Source organism: Micromonas pusilla (assembly GCF_000151265.4).
Source record: "Micromonas pusilla CCMP1545 genomic scaffold MICPUCscaffold_1, whole genome shotgun sequence".
Classification (NCBI taxonomy): Eukaryota; Viridiplantae; Chlorophyta; class Mamiellophyceae; order Mamiellales; family Mamiellaceae; genus Micromonas; species Micromonas pusilla.
Window position 1 is genome coordinate 484,807 of NW_003315882.1, and position 18,479 is coordinate 503,285.

General features: G+C 67.7%; 11 protein-coding genes across 11 annotated transcripts; 5 read left to right on the forward strand and 6 right to left on the reverse strand.

Annotated features, from left to right (window-relative positions):
• Nucleotides 1-212: 212 nt before the first annotated feature.
• Nucleotides 213-1,100, forward strand: MICPUCDRAFT_12977 (uncharacterized protein; the record flags this gene model as incomplete). Its single annotated transcript, XM_003054829.1, has 1 exon — nucleotides 213-1,100. One exon carries the CDS (start codon nucleotides 213-215, stop codon nucleotides 1,098-1,100), a length of 888 nt encoding a protein of 295 aa, XP_003054875.1.
• Nucleotides 1,101-1,209: 109 nt separating this feature from the next.
• MICPUCDRAFT_50018 (uncharacterized protein) lies at nucleotides 1,210-1,494 on the reverse strand (the record flags this gene model as incomplete). The annotated part of the gene is made up of 1 exon (XM_003055370.1): nucleotides 1,210-1,494. One exon carries the CDS (start codon nucleotides 1,492-1,494, stop codon nucleotides 1,210-1,212), a length of 285 nt encoding a protein of 94 aa, XP_003055416.1.
• A 302-nt stretch (nucleotides 1,495-1,796) lies between these two features.
• MICPUCDRAFT_50019 (uncharacterized protein) lies at nucleotides 1,797-4,463 on the forward strand (the record flags this gene model as incomplete). Its single annotated transcript, XM_003054830.1, has 1 exon — nucleotides 1,797-4,463. The coding sequence occupies one exon, from the start codon at nucleotides 1,797-1,799 to the stop codon at nucleotides 3,735-3,737; it is 1,941 nt and encodes a 646-aa protein (XP_003054876.1). The 3' UTR covers nucleotides 3,738-4,463.
• On the reverse strand, nucleotides 3,734-6,924 carry MICPUCDRAFT_50020 (p-type ATPase superfamily; the record flags this gene model as incomplete). The annotated part of the gene is made up of 2 exons (XM_003055371.1): nucleotides 3,734-3,847; nucleotides 3,883-6,924. The coding sequence occupies 2 exons, from the start codon at nucleotides 6,922-6,924 to the stop codon at nucleotides 3,842-3,844; spliced, it is 3,048 nt and encodes a 1,015-aa protein (XP_003055417.1). The 3' UTR covers nucleotides 3,734-3,841.
• A 185-nt stretch (nucleotides 6,925-7,109) lies between these two features.
• Nucleotides 7,110-8,695, forward strand: SELT (selenoprotein T). The gene is made up of 4 exons (XM_003054831.1): nucleotides 7,110-7,237; nucleotides 7,421-7,538; nucleotides 7,723-7,896; nucleotides 8,081-8,695. The coding sequence occupies exons 1-4, from the start codon at nucleotides 7,117-7,119 to the stop codon at nucleotides 8,373-8,375; spliced, it is 708 nt and encodes a 235-aa protein (XP_003054877.1). The 5' UTR covers nucleotides 7,110-7,116; the 3' UTR covers nucleotides 8,376-8,695.
• Nucleotides 8,514-9,843, reverse strand: LHCA5 (chlorophyll a/b-binding protein, chloroplast precursor). The gene is made up of 2 exons (XM_003055372.1): nucleotides 9,618-9,843; nucleotides 8,514-9,382 (listed from the first exon to the last, which is right to left on the reverse strand). Exons 1-2 carry the CDS (start codon nucleotides 9,802-9,804, stop codon nucleotides 8,805-8,807), a joined length of 765 nt encoding a protein of 254 aa, XP_003055418.1. The 5' UTR covers nucleotides 9,805-9,843; the 3' UTR covers nucleotides 8,514-8,804.
• Nucleotides 9,844-10,097: 254 nt separating this feature from the next.
• On the forward strand, nucleotides 10,098-12,092 carry MICPUCDRAFT_50024 (set domain protein; the record flags this gene model as incomplete). The annotated part of the gene is made up of 1 exon (XM_003054832.1): nucleotides 10,098-12,092. The coding sequence occupies one exon, from the start codon at nucleotides 10,098-10,100 to the stop codon at nucleotides 12,090-12,092; it is 1,995 nt and encodes a 664-aa protein (XP_003054878.1).
• Nucleotides 12,093-12,563: 471 nt separating this feature from the next.
• On the reverse strand, nucleotides 12,564-13,436 carry MICPUCDRAFT_3515 (uncharacterized protein; the record flags this gene model as incomplete). Its single annotated transcript, XM_003055373.1, has 1 exon — nucleotides 12,564-13,436. A coding segment is annotated over one exon (873 nt), but the record flags the coding sequence as incomplete, so codon positions are not given.
• Nucleotides 13,437-13,952: 516 nt separating this feature from the next.
• MICPUCDRAFT_30706 (uncharacterized protein) lies at nucleotides 13,953-15,400 on the forward strand (the record flags this gene model as incomplete). The annotated part of the gene is made up of 2 exons (XM_003054833.1): nucleotides 13,953-14,441; nucleotides 14,562-15,400. 2 exons carry the CDS (start codon nucleotides 13,953-13,955, stop codon nucleotides 15,336-15,338), a joined length of 1,266 nt encoding a protein of 421 aa, XP_003054879.1. The 3' UTR covers nucleotides 15,339-15,400.
• Nucleotides 15,401-15,411: 11 nt separating this feature from the next.
• On the reverse strand, nucleotides 15,412-16,268 carry MICPUCDRAFT_50027 (uncharacterized protein; the record flags this gene model as incomplete). The annotated part of the gene is made up of 1 exon (XM_003055374.1): nucleotides 15,412-16,268. Exon 1 carries the CDS (start codon nucleotides 16,264-16,266, stop codon nucleotides 15,412-15,414), a length of 855 nt encoding a protein of 284 aa, XP_003055420.1. The 5' UTR covers nucleotides 16,267-16,268.
• A 95-nt stretch (nucleotides 16,269-16,363) lies between these two features.
• MICPUCDRAFT_30709 (oxidase) lies at nucleotides 16,364-18,436 on the reverse strand (the record flags this gene model as incomplete). Its single annotated transcript, XM_003055375.1, has 2 exons — nucleotides 16,364-17,274; nucleotides 17,450-18,436. The coding sequence occupies 2 exons, from the start codon at nucleotides 18,434-18,436 to the stop codon at nucleotides 16,465-16,467; spliced, it is 1,797 nt and encodes a 598-aa protein (XP_003055421.1). The 3' UTR covers nucleotides 16,364-16,464.
• Between the last annotated feature and the right edge of the window lie 43 nt (nucleotides 18,437-18,479).

Here is an 18,479-nt window from a genome sequence, read left to right on the forward strand (position 1 = left end):
TGTTGAGAGATCTCCCTCCAAAGGTCGGTAAGGTTATGTTCATCGGTCAGTTGAAAGGGGGCGCGATCAAATGTTGAAACTGAGGGTGGGTGAAAAACGCGGCCCGTAGACGATCGTCCCGTCGTCAACGTCGAGGCGAGCGAGGTCACGTCCTAAAAAAGAGCATCGTCGAGACGCGCGGCGCACGGGCGCGGGCGTCGCTCTCGGGCGAGATGGCGCGCGCGCGCACCATCCTGATAACCGGATGCTCGTCCGGGATCGGCCTGGACGCCGCGCGGACGCTCCACGCGTCCGGGGAGTGGCGCGTGTTCGCGTGCTGCCGAAAGGAGGAGGACGTCGACGCGATGCGAGCGCGGCACGGCATCGAGAGCTTCTTGATCGACTACTCCAAGCCGGAGACGATCGAACGCGGTTTCGAGGACGTCATGCGAGAGACCGGCGGGACGTTAGACGCGCTGTTCAACAACGGCGCGCACGGCAGCGGCGGCGCCGCGGAGGACATCCCCACGGACGCGCTGCGAGCCATCTTCGAGGTGAATTTTTTCGGATGGCACGACCTCACGCGACGCGCGGTGAAGGCGATGCGCGCGCAGGGCGGCCGCGGACGCATCGTGCAGTGCTCGAGCATCCTCGGGAACGTCGTCATGCCGATGCGGATGGCGTACAGCGCGACGAAGTTCGCGCTCGAGGCGCACTGCGACGCGCTGCGTCTGGAGCTGTCGCACGACACGGACATTAAAGTCATCTCGCTCAACGTCGGGCCGATTCGCACGAAGATTCGCGAGAACTCGCGCGCGCACTTCGAGCGGTGGATCGCCCCGCTCGTCGAGGTTTCCGCGTTTCGGTCCTTCTACGAGAAGAAGTTCGTGCCGCGGCTGTACGGTCCGTACAAGAAGGACATGGGCGAGCTCGAGCCGTCGGCGGTGACGGCCAAGTTGACGCTCGCGCTCGACGCGCGACGACCGGCGCCGCGGTACTCCGTCACGTGGCCGACGCACGCGTTCATGTTCCTGAAGCGGATTCTTCCGGGTTGGGCGTTCGATCAGGTCACGCTGCGAGCGATGGGGCTGTGGCCCGCGGCGAAGAAGCTGCACCCGTGATGACGACGTTTGCGCCGAGACGACTCGTCGCGACTGATGAGATTTTATAGAACGCGCTCGCGATGAATCCAAAAAATAGTCTACTGTAGTTCCCGCGCGAGCGCGACCGTCACGCGCCGTTGCCGCCCTCGCCGCGCCCGCCCCCGTGCCCGCGCCTCGCGCGCCCCTCCTCCGCCCACGCCTCGTCCTCGCGCTCGAACGGTCGGTCCTCGGGCTGCGGGTCCCCGAACGTTTTGATCTTTCGCCAGATGTACCCCCAACTCTTCACCTTACTCAGTCCGTACGCGAACGCGAGCACCGCCGCGAGGCACACCGCGAGGACGACCCACGCGGGGACGTACTGAAGAAACCCCGCGCTGGGGCCGCCGCCGATGCCTCGGCCCCAGCGCACCATCGCCGAGCTGGGCGCGCGCGGGCGAGTGCGACGACGACGTCGACGCCCGCGGCCCCGCGGCCTCCGATCTGATGACCATTTTTTTCAGTGCCCGCGCGCGAACGCGAACGCGAATCTCTGCTCTGCTCAGGTGCGTTCTATACAAAAGTTTTTCACCCATCTCCCGGTTTCAACACTTGATCGCATCCCCTTTCAACTGACCGGAGAACTGTTTTTGTATGGAATGGCCCTGAGAGTCGGATATCGGATACGCCCCGCTCGCGCGCGCAGTCGACGCCGCGCCGTCGACGCGCACGGCATCGATGGCGACTCTCGCGCGCGTCGTCGCCGCCGCCGCCGCCCCCGCGTCGTCGTCGTCCGCGAGCAGACCGCGGACGGCGAACGCGTCGGCGTCGGCGCCAGCCGCGCGCCCGCGCGTCGGCGGCCCGTCGTCGTTCGCGTCGTCGTCGTCGCTCTCATCGGCGCTCTCTCCGCTGGGGATGCGTCGGCGTCCGCGCGTCTCGCCGTCTCGCCGTCGACCCCTCCCCCGCGCGGCCGTCGATTCGCCGCCGCCCGCCGCCGCCGAGAAAGGCAAAGGCGCCGGGTGGAGCTCCGACGAGCTCCCTGACGAGGTCGACGTCGTCGTCGTCGGCGCCGGCATCGGCGGTCTCTCGTGCGCGGCGCTCCTCGGGAAGTACGGCGTGAGCGTCGCGATCGCGGAGGCGCACTACGTCGCCGGCGGCGCCGCGCACTCGTTCCGAGGCGCCGACGGGTACGAGTTCGACAGCGGGCCGAGCTACTTCTTGGGCCTGAGCTCCCCGCCCGGGGAGTCGATCAACGGCGTGCGGCAGGTGCTCGACGCGGTGGGCGAGTCGGTGGAGGCGGCGACGTACGACTCGATGAAATTCTACTTTCCCGACGGCGACGGCGAGACGTTCACGTGCGTCGCGGACAGAGAATGCTACCGCGACGGGATCCGGAGATTCGCGGGGGAGGACGCGGTGAGGGAGTGGGACGTGCTCGAGGAGGCGATGGGGCCGCTGGGCGAGGCTGCGGTGGCGATTCCGTTCGCGGGGATGCGCGCGGACGCGGGCGTCGCGTTGACGATGGCGAAATACGTCGCTCCGATCGTCAAGGCGTTGGGGGGCGGTCCGAAGGGCGCGGAGGGGTTCGAGGACGCGAAGTGGCTCCGGGAGAACTTCAGCGAGCTCGTGAACGAGCACGTGACGAACGCGTGGCTGAAGAACATGCTCGATCTGGAGTGTTTCGTCATCTCCGGGTTGAAAGCGGACGCGACGAGCGCCGCGATCATGGCGTTCACGTTCGTGGAAAGGCACAAGAAGGAAGGGTGCGTGTACGACTACCCGATCGGCGGTTCGCAGGCGATCATCGACGCGCTCGTCCGCGGCGTCCGAAAGTACGGCGGGAAGATGGCGCTGCGGTCGCCCGTGGAGGAGGTGGTCGTGGGAGACGGCCGCGCCGTCGGCGTGCGACTGAAGAGCGGGAAAGTCGTGAGAGCGCGAAAGGCGGTCGTGAGCAACGCGTCCGTGTGGGACACCGTGAACAAGCTCCTCCCCGAGGACGTCAAGGCGGAGAGGAGAGCGCGCGGGGACGACGTCCACACGGAGAAGACGCCGCTGTGCGGGTCGTTCGTGCACTTACACCTGGGCATCGACGCGACCGGGCTGCCGCCTCCGGAGGAGCTCGGGATTCACCACCTCGTCGTGAAGGACTGGGGCGCGGGCGTGGACGGCGACCGGAACGTCTTCAACATCTCCATTCCGACGACGTTAGACCCGTCGCAGGCGCCGCCGGGGAAGCACACCATCCACATCTACGGCGCGGCGAACGAGCCGTACGAGAAGTGGGAGGGGATGGATCGAAAATCTTCGGAATACGCGGAGGCGAAGCGCGCCGCGGCGAACGATCTCTACGCCGCCCTGGAGAAGGTCATCCCGGACGTTCGCGACCGCGTCGAGGTGGAGATGATCGCGACGCCGCTTACGCAGCAGCGGTTCGTTCGAAGGCACCGAGGGACGTACGGTCCGGGCGTGGACATGACGCGGACGAATTTGTACGGCGCGGATTTGGCTCCGGGACCGGCGACCGGGATCGAGGGCCTGTGGGGGGTGGGGGACTCGACGTACCCGGGGATCGGCGTTCCGGCCGCGGCGGGGAGCGGGTTCTTCACCGCGAACTCGCTCGTGAGCGTGTGGAAGAACCTCGGTCTGCTGTACGGACCGAAGATTGGGAAGAACGTGTGACTGCCTTTGGGTAATAATAAAATCTAGAGAGATAACGTCACACCCCTTTCCCCGCGCCGGGATCGTTCCGCGTCGGCAGCAGCGCTCCCCGTCGCATCATGAACTTAATCCTGTGTCGGAACCTCCGCGTCACGAACTTCAACACCTCGTCGAGCAAGATCACCGGAAACGAAAACTTAATCACCGCGTTCCACTCCGCCGTCGACAGCGGCGCGACGGAAAACGTCGACGCGAGCCACGGGACGTAGAGGATGACGCAGTGCAACAGCATGCTGACGCATATCGCGCCCAGGAGCCAGTAGTTGCTCCACGGCGGGTGCGTCAGAAGCGAGCCGTTCTCCGACAGCGCGTTCAGCGCGTTGAACATCTCCACGACGACGAGAACGCTCATGCTCATCGTCGACGGCGAGCGGTTTTTAAGAAACACGTCGCACGAGTATCGTTGCTTTCCCTCCTCGCACGACTCGAACGACGTGAGCTCGCTCCAGGTCAGCATCGGGCCGTCGAGGTAGGACATGTACCACCACGCGAACGCGCCGACGGTGACGAACCCGACGTACATACCGACGACGAGGTAGCGCACGAAGAGCCACCGGTCGACGATAGACTCGTCCGGCCGCCGCGGACGCGCCCGCATGATGTCGCGGTCCGGCTTGTTAAACCCGAGCGCGGTCGCGGGCAGGCCGTCCGTGACGAGGTTCACCCACAGCAGCTGCACCGGGCACAGCGTCTCCGGCATCCCGAGCGCGGCGGCGATGAAGATGCACACGACCTCGCCGATGTTCGAGGATACCATGTACCGTATGAACTGCTTCGTGTTGTTGTAAATCGCGCGGCCCTCCGCGACGGCGCTGACGATGGTCGCGAAGTTGTCGTCCGCGAGGACCATGTCGCTGCTGCTCTTCGCGACCGCGGTGCCGCTGCCCATGGCGATCCCGATGTCCGCGCGCTTCAGCGCGGGGGCGTCGTTCACGCCGTCGCCGGTCATCGCGACGACGTGCCCTTGCCGTTTCAAAATCTCGATCAGCTTCGACTTGTGCCGCGGCTCCACCCTCGAAAACACCGCCATGTTCGCCACCGCGTCGCTCTGCTCCGCCGCAGACATCTCGTCGAACTCCAACCCGGTGAACGACTTCCCGGGCGGGAGAAGCACCCCCGCGTTCGTCGCCAGCCCAGCCTTCGCGGCGTCGTCGATCATCTTCCGCGCGAGCAGCTGGGTCGACGTCGCCGGGTGGCTCCCTCGGCCGCCGTCGTCGTCGCCCAGACCGACGCGCTTCGCGATCGCCTCCGCTGTGGACCGGTTATCCCCGGTCACCATGACGACCCGGACGCCCGCCTGGCGGCACAGCGAGATCGCCCGCGCGACCTCCGCCCTCGGCGGGTCGAGCATCCCGACGAAACCGAGGAAAGTGAGGTCGCGCTCGTCGTCGACGGAAACCTTCGTCGTCTTCGGCGGCGTCGGCCGCATCGCGAGCGCGAGCACCCTCAGCGACGACGCCGCAAACTTTTGCAGCTTGTCGCTCAGCGCGGCGCGCATCGCGTCCGTCAGCGGCTCCGCCGCGCCCGACGCGTTCGTCAGCGCCTGCGTGCACTTCGCGAGGACGGTCTCGGCCGCGCCTTTCGTGAACAAGATGCTCTGCCCTTTCCTCGACGCGAGCACCGACATCATCTTTCGATCGCGCGTGAAGTCCAACGCGGCGACGCGTTTGAACTGCCCGGCCCAGTACTCCGCGCAGTACCCCGCCCGCTCTTTCTTCGACAGCCGCGTCAGCGCGGACGGCATCGCGTCGAACCCGGGGAGGCCGATCTTCTCGGTCAGCACGCGCAGCGCCACCTCCGTGCTCTCGCCGATTTTTTCGTACGCGCGCGTCTTGCCGTTGTACGTCAGCGAAGCGTCGTTGCAGAGCGACGCGCAGATTGACATGTGCAGCACGGACGCCCTCTCCGCGGGGTGCTCGACAACCTTGCCGCTGTTCGCTTCCGTGACGACGCCGTCGGGGGAGTATCCGTCGCCGGTGACTTCGTACTCCGCGAGGCACGCGTCGCCGACGCGCGCCGCGGCGGCGCCGGCGGCGCCTTCAGACGCGTCGACGACGCAGACTCTCGTCGCGAGCATCGCGTTCGTCGTCAGCGTCCCGGTCTTGTCCGAACAAATAACGCTCGTACACCCGAGCGTTTCAACGCTCGGTAGCGACCGCACGATCGCGTTCTGTTTCGCCATCTTCCTCGTCCCGAGCGCGAGGCACGTGGTCACGACCGCGGGGAGTCCCTCCGGGATCGCCGCGACGGCGAGCGCGACGGCGATTTTGAAGTAATAAATCGCGCCGCGTAGCATCCCCCCGTGCGCCTTGTCCGCGAAGTGCCCGATGTTCACGACCCAGACTAACACGCACACGACCGCGATCACTTTCGATAAGAGCGTCCCGAACTCGTCGAGCTTCTTCTTCAGCGGCGTCATCTCCTCCTCCGCGGCGGCTTCGGTCATCGCGTCGCGGATTTTCCCGATCGCCGTGTTCAACCCCGTGCCGACGACGACGCCGCGGCACCGCCCGACGGTCACGACCGTGCCGCTGTACAGCATGCACGTCTTATCTTGCACCACGGCCTTCGCGCTCGCGCACGGGGTCAGCTCCTTGGACACGGACCCGCTCTCGCCGGTGAGGATGCTCTGGTCCACTCGAAACGTCGACGACGCGATCGACACGAGTCGCACGTCCGCGGGGACCTTGTTCCCCACGACGCACTCGACGACGTCCCCGGGGACGAGCTCCGCGGCGGGCAACACCTTCAGGCGACCGGATCGAAGCACCGTCGCGAGGTTGGCCTGGTACGCCTTGAGCTCTTCGATCGCGCGCTCCGCGTTCGTCTCGGTGAGCACGCCCACGGTGGCGTTCGCGACGAGGATGAGGACGATGACGCCCGGCTCCACGAACGCGCCGGAGCCGTCGCCGTCGACGACGCCCAAGACGAACGATACGACCGCGGCGGCGATGAGGGTCTTCACGAGGAGGTCGTCGAACTGCTTCAACACGAGCTTCCAGAACGGCGTCCCGAGCTCAGGGGGCATCTCGTTCGCGCCGTGCCTCGCGCGGAGCGCGGCGGCCTCGCGATCGGACAACCCGACGGCGGGGTCGACGCCGCAACGCGCGAGGACGTCGGAGACCTCGCGCGCGTGCGCGTCATCCATGATGAAGTTGGGGGGTTGGGGGAGGTCGCGCGGCGGCGGCGCGGTGTGATACCCGCCGGCGCGGCGCGCGGCTGCCTCTGGCGATCGCGCCCGGCGATAACGGTAGGGGACGCGTTTAAACGTTGACGGCTGATGAGGTGGCTCGATCGCAGGGACGGCGCTGGCCGCGCCTCGTCACTGCGAGACGCGCCCATGGCGGACGCGACCGCAGCGCGAGCGCCCGCGGCGAACGCGTCGCGGCGACCGGCGACCACTCCCGCGGGGTTCAACCCTACGGGCGCGCTCGTCGTGGCGGTCCTCCTCGCCTTCGCCGGCGCGTCCCCCCGCCCGTCGGTCCGCCGCGCGCGCGCGTCGCTTTTTCCTCTCCGTCTCTGCGAAGCGCCCGCCGCGGGAGCGATCGGATCCTCCCTCCCTCCCTCCCTCTCTCTCGCCGCCGCGCGGACCTCCGTCCGACCTGACGCGCGTCCCTCGCCCCGCGCATCTCGATCATCGCCAGGCGCGGACGTGTTCACGACGTACAAAGACCACGCGGCGGCGTCCGCGTCCCCCGAGCTCGCGCCGAACGAGTTCGCCGTCGCGGACCCGACGAGCCTCGGCGGGAAAGTTCACATCAGGTGCGTTCTATACACTGGTCCCCATACGACCGCGTTGGCGTGGTGAACGCCGTTTCTTAAGGACTTTGCCCGGCGTCTCTCTCCGCCCACCCCCCGCTTTCAATCCCCGCCCTCGATGCCTTTCAACGCCAACTGACGCCTTTCAACTCCACCCCGACATTCGCTTGTATGGAACGACCCTCAGCTTCTGCACGAAATGAAACTACCGCGGCGGGTACGTGCACGTGACCGAACAGATCCAGAAGTCCTTCCCCGGGATGGAGGTGGTCGGTTCGCACCACCCGCCGACGGCGACGAACGCCGCGCTCGCGAAAGCGGTCGGGTTCGCGCAGTTTAGCGCAATCGCGGCGACGTTCAGGTGCGTTCTATACACTGGTCCCCATACGACCGCGTTGGCGTGGTGAACGCCATTCCTTAAGGACTTTTCCCGGCGCATCTCTCCGCTCATCCCTCGCTTTCAATCCCCGCCCTCGATGCCTTTCAACGCCAACTGACGCCTTTCAACTCCACCCCGACATTCGCTTGTATGGAACGACGTTCAGCGGCGCGCAGGTCTTCCCGGCGCTCGGGATGGCCGTCCCGAGCTTCGTGGCCGGGATGGCGGAGAACAAGCTGCAGTCCGCGGGCGCGGCGTTTTTCTTGGGGAACACGCTGTCGCAGAACTTGCTAAACACGGGCGCGTTCGAGGTGTATTACGACGGCGACGTCGTGTTCAGCAAGCTGAACGAGAAGAGGCTGCCAAACGTGCAGGAGATTTTGCGCGGGTTGGAGTCGCGCGTCGGACGCGCGAGGAAGCGGGCGGCGGAGACGGCGCGACTCGAGGAGGCGACGGCGTAACGGAACGGGACGGGAACGCGACGGATGATGTGGAGGGTAGGGAAGGGGAGTGGACGCGGCGAAGGCGCGCGCGGTGGGAACGAACGGACGCGTCGAGAGAGCGCGGACGCGCGGAGAAACAAAGTGACGGCGCGACTTCGCAAGCCGGCGAGAATCAGCCGGCGAATCGCGCCCGAAGTCTCCGCGTCGACGACGCCTCACGACGCGCGCGTTCGTTCCCCTCGCGCGCGCGCCGCTCGACGAAACGCACACGCGCAGACGAAGCGCACGTCATGAATTATTAGCCAGCCGCGCGTGAACGCCGACCGCGTCATCTCGGTTCCCTTCTTCGCGTGATTCATCTTCTCCTCGTTCACAAAACGAAAACGTACGTCGCTACCTAAAGTCATCGCAAACACCTCTCTCCTCCGCTCCGCTCCGCTCCGCCGCTTACCACGGAATCGGGCGGAACTCCTCGTCCTCGCCGTCGCTGACCTCCTTCTGGAAGAGGAAGTACACGGGCATGAGGGACAGCGCGCAGACGAACGCGGTGAACTCGCCGCCGACGGAGGAGGTGAAGATGTTGACGCCCGTGGGGTTCGCCATGTGCGCCTTGAGGCCCTCGAGCGGGGACGTGCCGGTGACCGCGTACTGGGACACCATGCCGAGGAAGGACATCATCGCGAGACGGCCGTTCTTCACCTCCTTCACCTTCATCGCGGGCGAGTCCTGGCCCGTCGGGTCGAACGGGAAGTTGCCGACGACGCCCGACTCGCCCGTCGCCATGAAGCCGCGGATGCGCGCAGCCTCGAGGAAGCCCATGACGACGACCTGGATGGCGACGAGGGTCTTGAGGTCCCAGTCCCCGAGCGCGGCCTCGCCGGCTTCCCAGAACTTGGGAAGGCCGACGGCGTCCGTGAAGAGGATGCCCGCGGTGGCGTGCATCGCCCAGCGGCCGTTCATGAGCTCCGCCTCCTGGAGGTACGGAAGCGTCTCCGGGTTCGCGCCGAGGCGGAGGGGGTCGAAGCCTGGAGAGGAGGGCGCGCGCAGGGGGGTGTGTTTGTGTGGGGGGGGGGTACGTCAGCGAGCGAGGGACGCGATGCGATTCTGACGCTGACGGGACCGGAAAAAAACGGGCAAGATGCCGCGCGCGTCGCCGCGGGATCGCGCGGCGCGCGATCGCCGCGATCGACGCCGCGACGCGCGACGGACGCGCGATCGCGTTGGTTCGAGCGATCGCGATCGGATCGCGCGGAGACGCACCGTAGTCCGCGGGCATGGTACCGTCGAGGTAGCTCGGGGGCTCGGTGCCCGGGAGCCAGTGGCCCATGACGCCGATGCGGTCGCCGTTGACGACCGCGAACGAGCGCACGGAGCGCTTCTGCGCCACCTTCGGCGCGACGGCGCGGACGGTGTTAACGCCGAGGGGGGCACGGAGCATGGCGGCCATTGTTGTCGTCTTCTTTACGCGTAAAGAGAGGCGGTGTGTGCGGGAATGACCGCGCGCGCGGGGTGGCCGTGGGTGAAAAAAAGACGCGCGGGGAGGGAGCGGATCCGCGCGAGCCAATCATCTTTCGCCGTGACTGTTTGCTCTGTGCGTGGTCGAAGGGCCGTACCGTAGTACGCGGCCGACCTCGGCCCGGCTCGCAAAAATCGCGGACGGCCGCGCCGGACGTTAGTCTAAGAAGTCGCAGAGCGCGGGCCGCGCGCGGGGCGGCTCTCGGAGTCGGCGCGGCGACCGCGATGGCGCCGCGAAGGACGACGCGCGTCGCGATCGCGTGCCTTCTCTTCCTCGCGACCGCGTCCTCGCTCGCGACGGTCGCGCGCGGCGACGACGCGGCGTCGGCGTCGGACGCGGACGACGAAGCCGGCACTCGCGCGTCGTCGTCGTCGTCGTCGTCGTCGTCGGACGCGAGGACGACGCGCGACCTTCGCAGGGAAGGCCTGAGCCAACGCGCGAAGCTCGAGCGCGCGTTCCCGCACGCGTTCACGCGCCCGGGCGGCGACAGCGGTCCGGTGTACGCCGCCGCGCGCGGAAGGCTCGGCTCCATCGGCGCGAGAGGCGAGCGCGAGAAGACGTTCGAGCAGTGGGTGCGATCGCCGCCGCCGCGCGAAGACGCCGCGGAGAACGACGAGAACCACCCGCACGTCGGCCCGGTGGAGATACGCGCGGTGTGGGGCAGAGGACGCGGCGTCGTGACGACGCGGAACGTCACGAAGGGCGAGACGCTCGTGGCGATCCCGCTCGAGAAGTGCCTGTCTACGTTCAGCGCGAGAAAGAGCGCGATCGGCGAAGCGCTGAAGACGATAACATCGCGGGAGGTCACGATAGACGCGGTCATCGCGCTGCATCTGCTGCACGAGCTGTACGTCCAGAGGGAAAAGTCCGAGTGGTGGCCGTGGGTGTCCATCTTACCGCGGGACGTGGAGACGCCGTTGCTGTGGACGCCGCGAGAGTTGGCGCAACTCGAGGGGAGCAATCTGATCGGGTTCAGAGACGCCGTCTTGAAAGGGTGGACGACGCAGCGCGACGCGCTGTTCCCGAAGTTGACCCAGAAGTTCCCGAGCTTGTTCCCGGAGGAGCACTTTCGAACGGAGCGGTGGGCGTGGGCGATGGCGATCGTGTGGTCGCGAGCCGCGGACGTGCCGGTGCCGCGACCGGAGGCGATCTTTCCGAGCGGCGACGACAAGTCGCGCGAGCTGCGCGTGATCGTTCCCCTGTTTGACATGATCAACCACGGGTACGACCACGCGCCCGTCACCCCCGGGGGCGTGAAAGGCGGCGGAGGGGAGGGGAGAGAGAAAGGCGGCGTCGGCGTGGACGATTCCCCGGCGCTGATACCGAGCTGGGACCCGTCGCGGCGGATGGTCGCGATTCGCGCGGGCGTCCCGTTCCCGGGTCCGAACTACGAGGTTCGGTTCAACTACGGCGCGAAACCGTCGCAGCACGTGCTCTTGCAGTACGGGTTCGTTCCCATGAACAACCCGGACGAGAGCGTGGAGGTCGCCATGCACGCGGGCTCGAGGGACAAGCTCAAGTCGCTGAAGAGCGAGCTGCTGCGCACGCACGAGCTGTCGCCGAGGGAGCGAAATTTTCAGTTTTACCCGCGGCGTCTCGACGCGGACTTGCTCGCGGCGACGCGAGTGCAGATGATGTCCGAGCTCGAGATCAACTCCGCGGCCGCGATCAGCGCCGCGGTCGCGGGCGCGCCCGTGAGCGACCGCAACGAGGCGAAGACGAGGGCGATGCTTCTGAAAGCCGCGCACGACATGTTGCGTCGATATCCGACGACGCTGTGGGAGGACAAGAAGATCGTCCAAGAGCACGCGGACGCGAACCCCGTGGACGCGGACGAGGCTTCAGAGAGGGAGAAGAAGGACGCGGAGGAGGAAACGACAACGACGACGACGGGCGACGACGACGACGAAGCGGCTCATCCGACGCTGAGCAAACGCGTGAAGCTCGGCATCATGATGCGCATACAAGAGAAGAGCACGCTGCTCGCCGCGGCTCGTCTCGTCGCGGCGCGGATCCCGGACGACGCGGGCGAGGGCGAGGACGTGTGCGAGGAGAGGTACCCGCAGCGGGAGTTGAGAGCGTGCTTGGATCGTCTCTCCGGCGTCGCGTTCGATCGGTTCGAGAGACCGCCGGAGGAGGAAGAGGAGGAGGAGGAGGCGGACGACGACGACGACGCCGAGGACGGGGAGGAGCCAAGTAGTCGTAAAGACGAGTTATGATTCGATTGACTCTAGCTAGTACGGTCTGTGCCTGTCGTAGCTGTTCCTGAACCCGCCGCCGCCGCGCCCGCCGCCGCGCCCGCCGCCGCCGCCGCCGCCCCGGTGTCGGTACTGGTTTCCTCGGTCGTCGTAATCGTACCCGCCACCCCGGCTCGGCGGCCCGGGCGGCGGACCGGGTTGGATCACGTACCCGACTTGACCATTCGGGAGCATCATCGGCACCATCCCTCCGCCGCCTCCCACGCCCATCCCCATCCCCATCCCCATCCCCATCCCCATTCCCATCCCCATGCCGCCGCCCATCATCCCGATGTTCGCGCGCCGCGGCGCGATATGCCCGCCGCGGTCGTCGCGGTACCCGCCGAACCCTCGGTCGTCGCGGTAGTCGCCGCCGTCGCGAAAATTCCCTCCTCGCGCGCGTCCGCCGCGTCCGCCGCCGCCTCTGCCGCCGCCGCCGCCGGCGGCTCTCCCCTGGTCCTTCATCGGCTTCGCCATGGTGACGTCGAGCGCGCAACCGTCGATCTCGATCGGCGCGGACGGCGTCGCGTCCGCGTCGTCCGACCGTTTCCCCGCCTCCGCCGCGGCGAGCGCCGATTCTCTGCTCGCGTAGTGCACGAACGCGAAATTCCTCTTCGCGCTCGCGCTCGCGTCCCCCGGCCGCGGCTTGTACACGAAGACCGTCTCGACGTCGCCGTACTTTCCAAACAGCGCTTTGAGCTTCTCCTCGCCGCCCTCGTCCGCGACGAGCGACGGCGGGAGGTTCCCGACGTAGACGGACTTCACCGTCGTCGAGGGGTCGGGGAGTTTCGGATCGGCCCACCGAGCGGTGACCGGCCTGCCTAAGAAGAGACGCGACTCGCTCAAAATTTTCATCGCTCGCTCCGCGCACGACGCGTTGTAGAAGTCCGCGAAGCCGAACCCTTTCGTCTGGCTCGGATACGCCGGGTTCCTGTTCTTCGGCATCTCCAACTTTTCGACGCCGCCGCAGCCGGCGTCTCTCAATCCTTGAATCACCTCCGCGCGCGTCTTCATCCGGTCCACGTTCCCTATGAACACCCGGTGCTTCGTCTGCTTCACGCTGACGCGGATCTTCTTGTCCTCGATCGCCTTTTCGTTGAGCTTCTCCGCCGCCGCGGCCGCGTCCTCGCGCGACGGATACGCGACGAACGCGTACCCGCGGTTCTGCCCGGTCGCGGTGTCGATCACCAGCTGCACGCTCGACGGCGACGCGACGCCCTCCGCGCCGTCGTCGCAGAACGCGCGGACGTCCGCCTCGCTCGCGCTCTTCGGGATGCCGCCGAGGAAGAGCTCGCACGAGTGCGCGGGTTTCTTCAAGAGGTCGTCGGACGGGTCGACGATCAGCACGGACGCGTCCTCGTCGTCGGAATCCTCGTCGGCTCGCCGCGCCGACGCCGGCGACGCGGGATCGGTCGCGGTCGCGGCGTCGGTGGGGCTCGTCGCTTCCTCGCGCGCGGTCGCTTCCTCGTCCGCGGCGGGTTCCTCCATCAGATCGGGATCGACGAGGTCTTCGGACTCTGCCATCGCGCGCGATCGCGTGCGTCGAGGCTCGGCAGGCGCGCGTTATGACCTAATTTCCGGGCGCGATCGAACCTCGAGAGCGCGCGCCGCAGGAGGGTGCTGCGGGAAAAGCGGCGCTCCCGCCGCCGACCGCGCCGCAGTTCGGCCGCGCGCGCGTCGCCGCGTCCGCGCCCGCGAGACCGCGCCGCGCGACGCCCGCGTCCGTTCGCGCGCGCCCGTCGCGCGACCGCGATGCCCGACGACGAGACGCCGCCCGTCGCCGACCTCGAGGCGCTGTTTCTCGAGATCGCGCGTCCCGATGTCGCGCTTCACGAAACGTCCATGGAGGCGTTCGCCGCGGGCGTGCGGCGGACGATCAAGCGCGCGGAGGCGTCCGTGGACGACGTCGTCCGCGCCGCGCGTCGCGGAGACATCGTCCTCGACGTGCGATCGCCCGGGGAGTACGCGCGCGGGCACATCCCGGGCGCGACGTCGATGCCGCTGTTCACGGACGACGAGCGAGCGAAGGTCGGGATCGCGTTCGCGAAGCAAGGAAGAGGCGTCGCGATGGTCCTCGGCATGAAAGCGACGCGACCGAAGCTGGAGGACATCATCGCGACGGCGAGCGCGTTGGTGGAGGAGAGAAAGAAGATCCGCGACCGCGATGGCGGCGACGGCGAGAGAGGAGGCGCGACGACCGCCGTGTACGTGCACTGCTGGCGCGGCGGGATGCGGTCGTCGAGCGTCGCGTGGTTCCTTCGCCGGTCGCTCGCCGACCGCGGCGTCGACGTTCGCGTGATGCGCGGGGGGTACAAAGCGTTCCGGCGGTGGGTGCTGTCGCGCTGGACCCCCGCGGCGGAGCTCCCTGGGGACGCGGGGAAAGACGACGCGCGCGCGCTCGGCGGGGAGGAGCAGGACGACGACGACACCGCGAACGAAAACGAATTCGAGGCGTCGCCGCCGCGCGGTCCCAACGTATGCATCGTCGGTGGACGCACGGGGGTGGGTAAAACGCGCGCGCTTCTGGCGTTACGCGACGCCGGCGAGCAGGTCATCGACCTCGAAGGCCTCGCGTCGCACAGCGGAAGCGCGTTCGGGTGGGTGGGACGACCGCCGGAGCAGCCGACGTCGGAGCACTTTTCGAACCTCGTGGCGTGCGCGTGGGCGGGATCGAGACCGTCCCCGCGTTGGGTGTTCATCGAGGACGAAGGCCCGCACGTCGGGAAGTGTTCCGTGGACCCGGGGTTGTTTCATCGCATGCGCCACGCGCCGCTGGTCGTGAACGTCGTCGCGCCGTCGGAGGTTCGGTTGCGCGTGCTCGTCGAGGACTACGCGTCGGAGGAACACCGCGCGGCGCCCGGGTGGTTGGAATCGATGACGGAGTCGCTCGAGAAGTTACAAAAACGGCTCGGTGGCGAGCGTTGTAATTCGCTCGTGACGCGGTTGCGGAGTGGCGACTACACCGCGGTCGCGGAGGGCCTTTTAGAGTACTACGACGACCTGTACGACAGACACCTGGGGAAGAAAAGAGTGGAGAAGGGCGCGATCAAGACGATCGCCGCAGAGACGCAAAAGCCCCGGGGCGGGGTGCAGAAGATCGTCAACGCGCTGCCGGTGGGGGAAGCGCGCGACGGGAGGCACCCCGACGCGCTGGACGTCGACGCGCTCGTGATGGATATCTTGAAAACGGTGCGCGCGTTCGAGGAGGAGGACGCGTCCGTTCCGTAAAGTCGCGCGCCGTATTCGTAGCTCTAAGATATTTCTCTCATCGTAGACGACGAGACTTTCCCAGACGATCGCATCAGGTCCTGTCCCATCCCGACCGCGGGCGCTTGTTATCCCCCCTCCCGCCGCCGCCGCCGCGCTGATCCCACCCGCCGCGCCCCGACCCCATCTGCGGCCGCTGGTGCGTCGCGGCTCTCCCCCACTGCCCGCCGCCGCCGCTCTGCGGGGCGACGCCCCAGCCCCCCCCCCCGCCGCCGCCGCCGAATCCGCCGCGGTCACCCGGCGCCGGCGTCGTCGCGTTCGACCCCCCCGTCATCCCCGACGACGGCGCCTGCCCCGGCAGCGGCAACTCCCCGTCCTCCGGCGCCGCGTCCTCCGCGATCTTTTTCTTCGCGTCGCCGTGCTCCTTCAGCACCAGCTTCAGCGATTTCACCTGCGCGTGCCGCTCGGACTCTCGGCGCGCGAGCTCTTCCTCCATCTTGCTTCGCTGCTCCGCGCGCTTGCGCTCGCGCTCCTGCAGCGCCTTCGCGCGCGCGTCTTGCAGATGCTCGCTCTTCGCCCTGATCGAGGACTCCTCCTCGCGTAATTCGCGCTTCAAGCGCTCGACGTTCTCGCGCGCGTCCGTCGCCGCGTCCCTCGCCGCGGTCGCCGCCTCCGCCGCGGACGCGTGGCGGTCCGCGCACTCGCGCTGCCGTTCGCGCGTCTTCGCGGCCGTGAGCTCCGCGCGGATCGCGCGCACGTCGCCGAGCGCTTCTTCTCTCTTCGCGCTCGACGACGCCGTCGCCGAGGCGGTCGCCGTCGCCTCCGCGAGGCGCTTCTTCAGGAGCGCGAGCTTGAACGCCTGGAGCGACATCGCGTCGGGGGCTTCGTACGTGCGCTTGGCCATCCACGGCGACCACGTCGCCTGGTCATACTCGCCTTTCGTCGCCATCGTGCGCGCGGCGATCTGTCCTCCGCGCTCCGCCCTAATTTTGTGTGCAGTTCGCGGCTTCGCGCGACGAGCGCTCCTGGTTATTAAGAGACGGAACCGCGGTGAACGTTTTCCTTTCAAAAGTTTCGATCGGTCGATCTGGGCTCAGATTTCATCGCACACCGGTGGAAATCTCTCTCACGCTCCGTCGCCCCCTCGTCACCGCACCCACGGCGACGCGAGCCCGAACGGCGTCAGCGCGTCCATCACCGCCTTATTCGCCGCCCTTCCCAACACCACCTGCATCTCGTCCGCGCGCACGGGCAACACCGGATGCGGCCCACCGACGCCGCCGCGCGCGCGAACGTCCGCCAGCGCGTCGCGACTTCGCGTCAACGCGTTCGCCGCCTCCAACCCGGACACGTACGCCCTCTCTTGACACAAACCCTTCGCGCCGTGCTCGCGTTCGCCCATCCGCACCCAATCCCCCGCGCAGACGACGTTCGACAGCGACGTCTGCAACGGCGGCCGGGATTCGAACGACCCGGGGGAGAACCACGTCACCGCGCCGGGGCATCGAACGACGTGCGAGTCCAGCGCATTCGCCTCCGCGAACGCGGGCACCGCGGCGGGGAGGAGCTCGTCCATGAGTAACTTGATTATATCCTCGTCGGACATGCACGCGACGGCGCCGCCGTTGTAAAAGTCGCACGCGAGGACGCTCCCTTTCGGTTCTTCCCCGCCCCAGAGCTCGACCTCGTGTTCGCGTTGCAGCATGTCGAGCATAAAAAACGTCCCGCCGGCGCCGCGCAAGCCGTCGAACCGCGACAGCACGTTCGCGGGGTTCTCCACCCGCACGTACCTGTCCAGCCATATCCTCGTCGTGACGACGTCGATGCCGCCGAGAGACGCCGCGCGAGAGAGCTCCGGCGCGGCGCGCGCGAGCCCGGGGGACGATGACACGACCGCGCGCGTGCCTTTGGCGCCGAGCGCGAGAACGACGGCGTCGACGTCGTCCAACGCGCGCGTCTAGTCGGGGTGGAGTTGAAAGGCGTCAGTTGAAGTTGAAAGGCGTCGAGGTATGTCGGGATTGAAAGCGAGGGATAGGTGGAGAGATGCGCCAGGAAAAGTCCTTAAGGATCGGCGTTCACCACGCCGACGGGATCGTATGGGAACCAGTGTGAGGATCTCCACCCCGACTAACCTTCCCCGTCGCGTTCTCGACGTACGTCAACCCCGTCGCGACGCCTCTCGCCTCGTCCACGGTCACCTCCTCGACGCGGCACCCGCCCAACACTTTCAACCCGTGTCTCTCGACGAGGCGCTCCGCGAGCGGGCGAATCAGCGACGACGTCACCGTCCCTCTCGCGATCCACCGAACGTCGAACGAGTCCTGATGCGCGAGCGCGTAGTAGTACAAGAGCTCCATCGTGACCGCGGCGCTGAGCTCCTCGGGGGGTTTGAACAGCCCCACGAGCAACGTCGGGCGGATGAAGTCGTCCACGAGACGTTTACTCAACCCCATGCGTATGAACAGGTCGTGCGCGGTCATTCGATCGTACGCGCGAAACGTCGCGTCGTCTCTCCCGAGGTCGAGCGTGGCGTACAGGAGGCCGACCATGGACGCGCGGTCGCTCAAGGGCAGGCGACGGAAGTTATCGAACGTCGCGAAGACCTGCCCGAGCGGCGAGGGGAGTCGCGGGAACTCGCTCGCGCTGAACACCGGCGCGGTCGCCTCCAGACCGTCCGGGGAGAAGAAGCTCGACGCGGTGAACGGCGTGAAGACGTCCTCCTCTCGCACCCCAGTCTCCGCGAGCATCGCTTCGATGTTCGGGTAGTCCTTCCAGAACCCGCGCGTGCCGTACTCGAACGGCTTCCCCGACGGCGTCGTCGACGGCGTCGCTCCCGTGGGGTCCGGGATGCCGTCGAGGAGGGTCACGTCGCATCCAGCCTCGCAGAGCGCTTTCGCCGCGCCGAAGCCGCCCCATCCCGCGCCGACGACCGCGATCTTCGGTTTGCGATCTTCGCGCGTCGGCGATCGGTCGTTTTCCGGCGTCGTCGTCGCGGGCGACGCCGCACGCGCCGCGCGGACGCGCGCGATGGAGCGCGAATGCGCCGCGGCGCCGCGGGTTCTCTTGGACCACGACGACGAAACGCGCGCGCGCGACGCGAGCGCGGACGCGGCGCTCATGACGTCGGACGCGCGACGCGGAGTGCGCGGGCGTCGCGCGGTT

Excerpts from the sequence above, each read along its gene's own strand:
- LHCA5 (XM_003055372.1), bottom strand. The coding sequence starts at position 9,804 with ATGGCCGCCATGCTCCGTGCCCCCCTCGGCGTTAACACCGTCCGCGCC. Across the intron at positions 9,383-9,617 it reads TACCATGCCCGCGGACTACG|GCTTCGACCCCCTCCGCCTC; the intron begins GTGCGTCTCCGC and ends CCTCCTCTCCAG.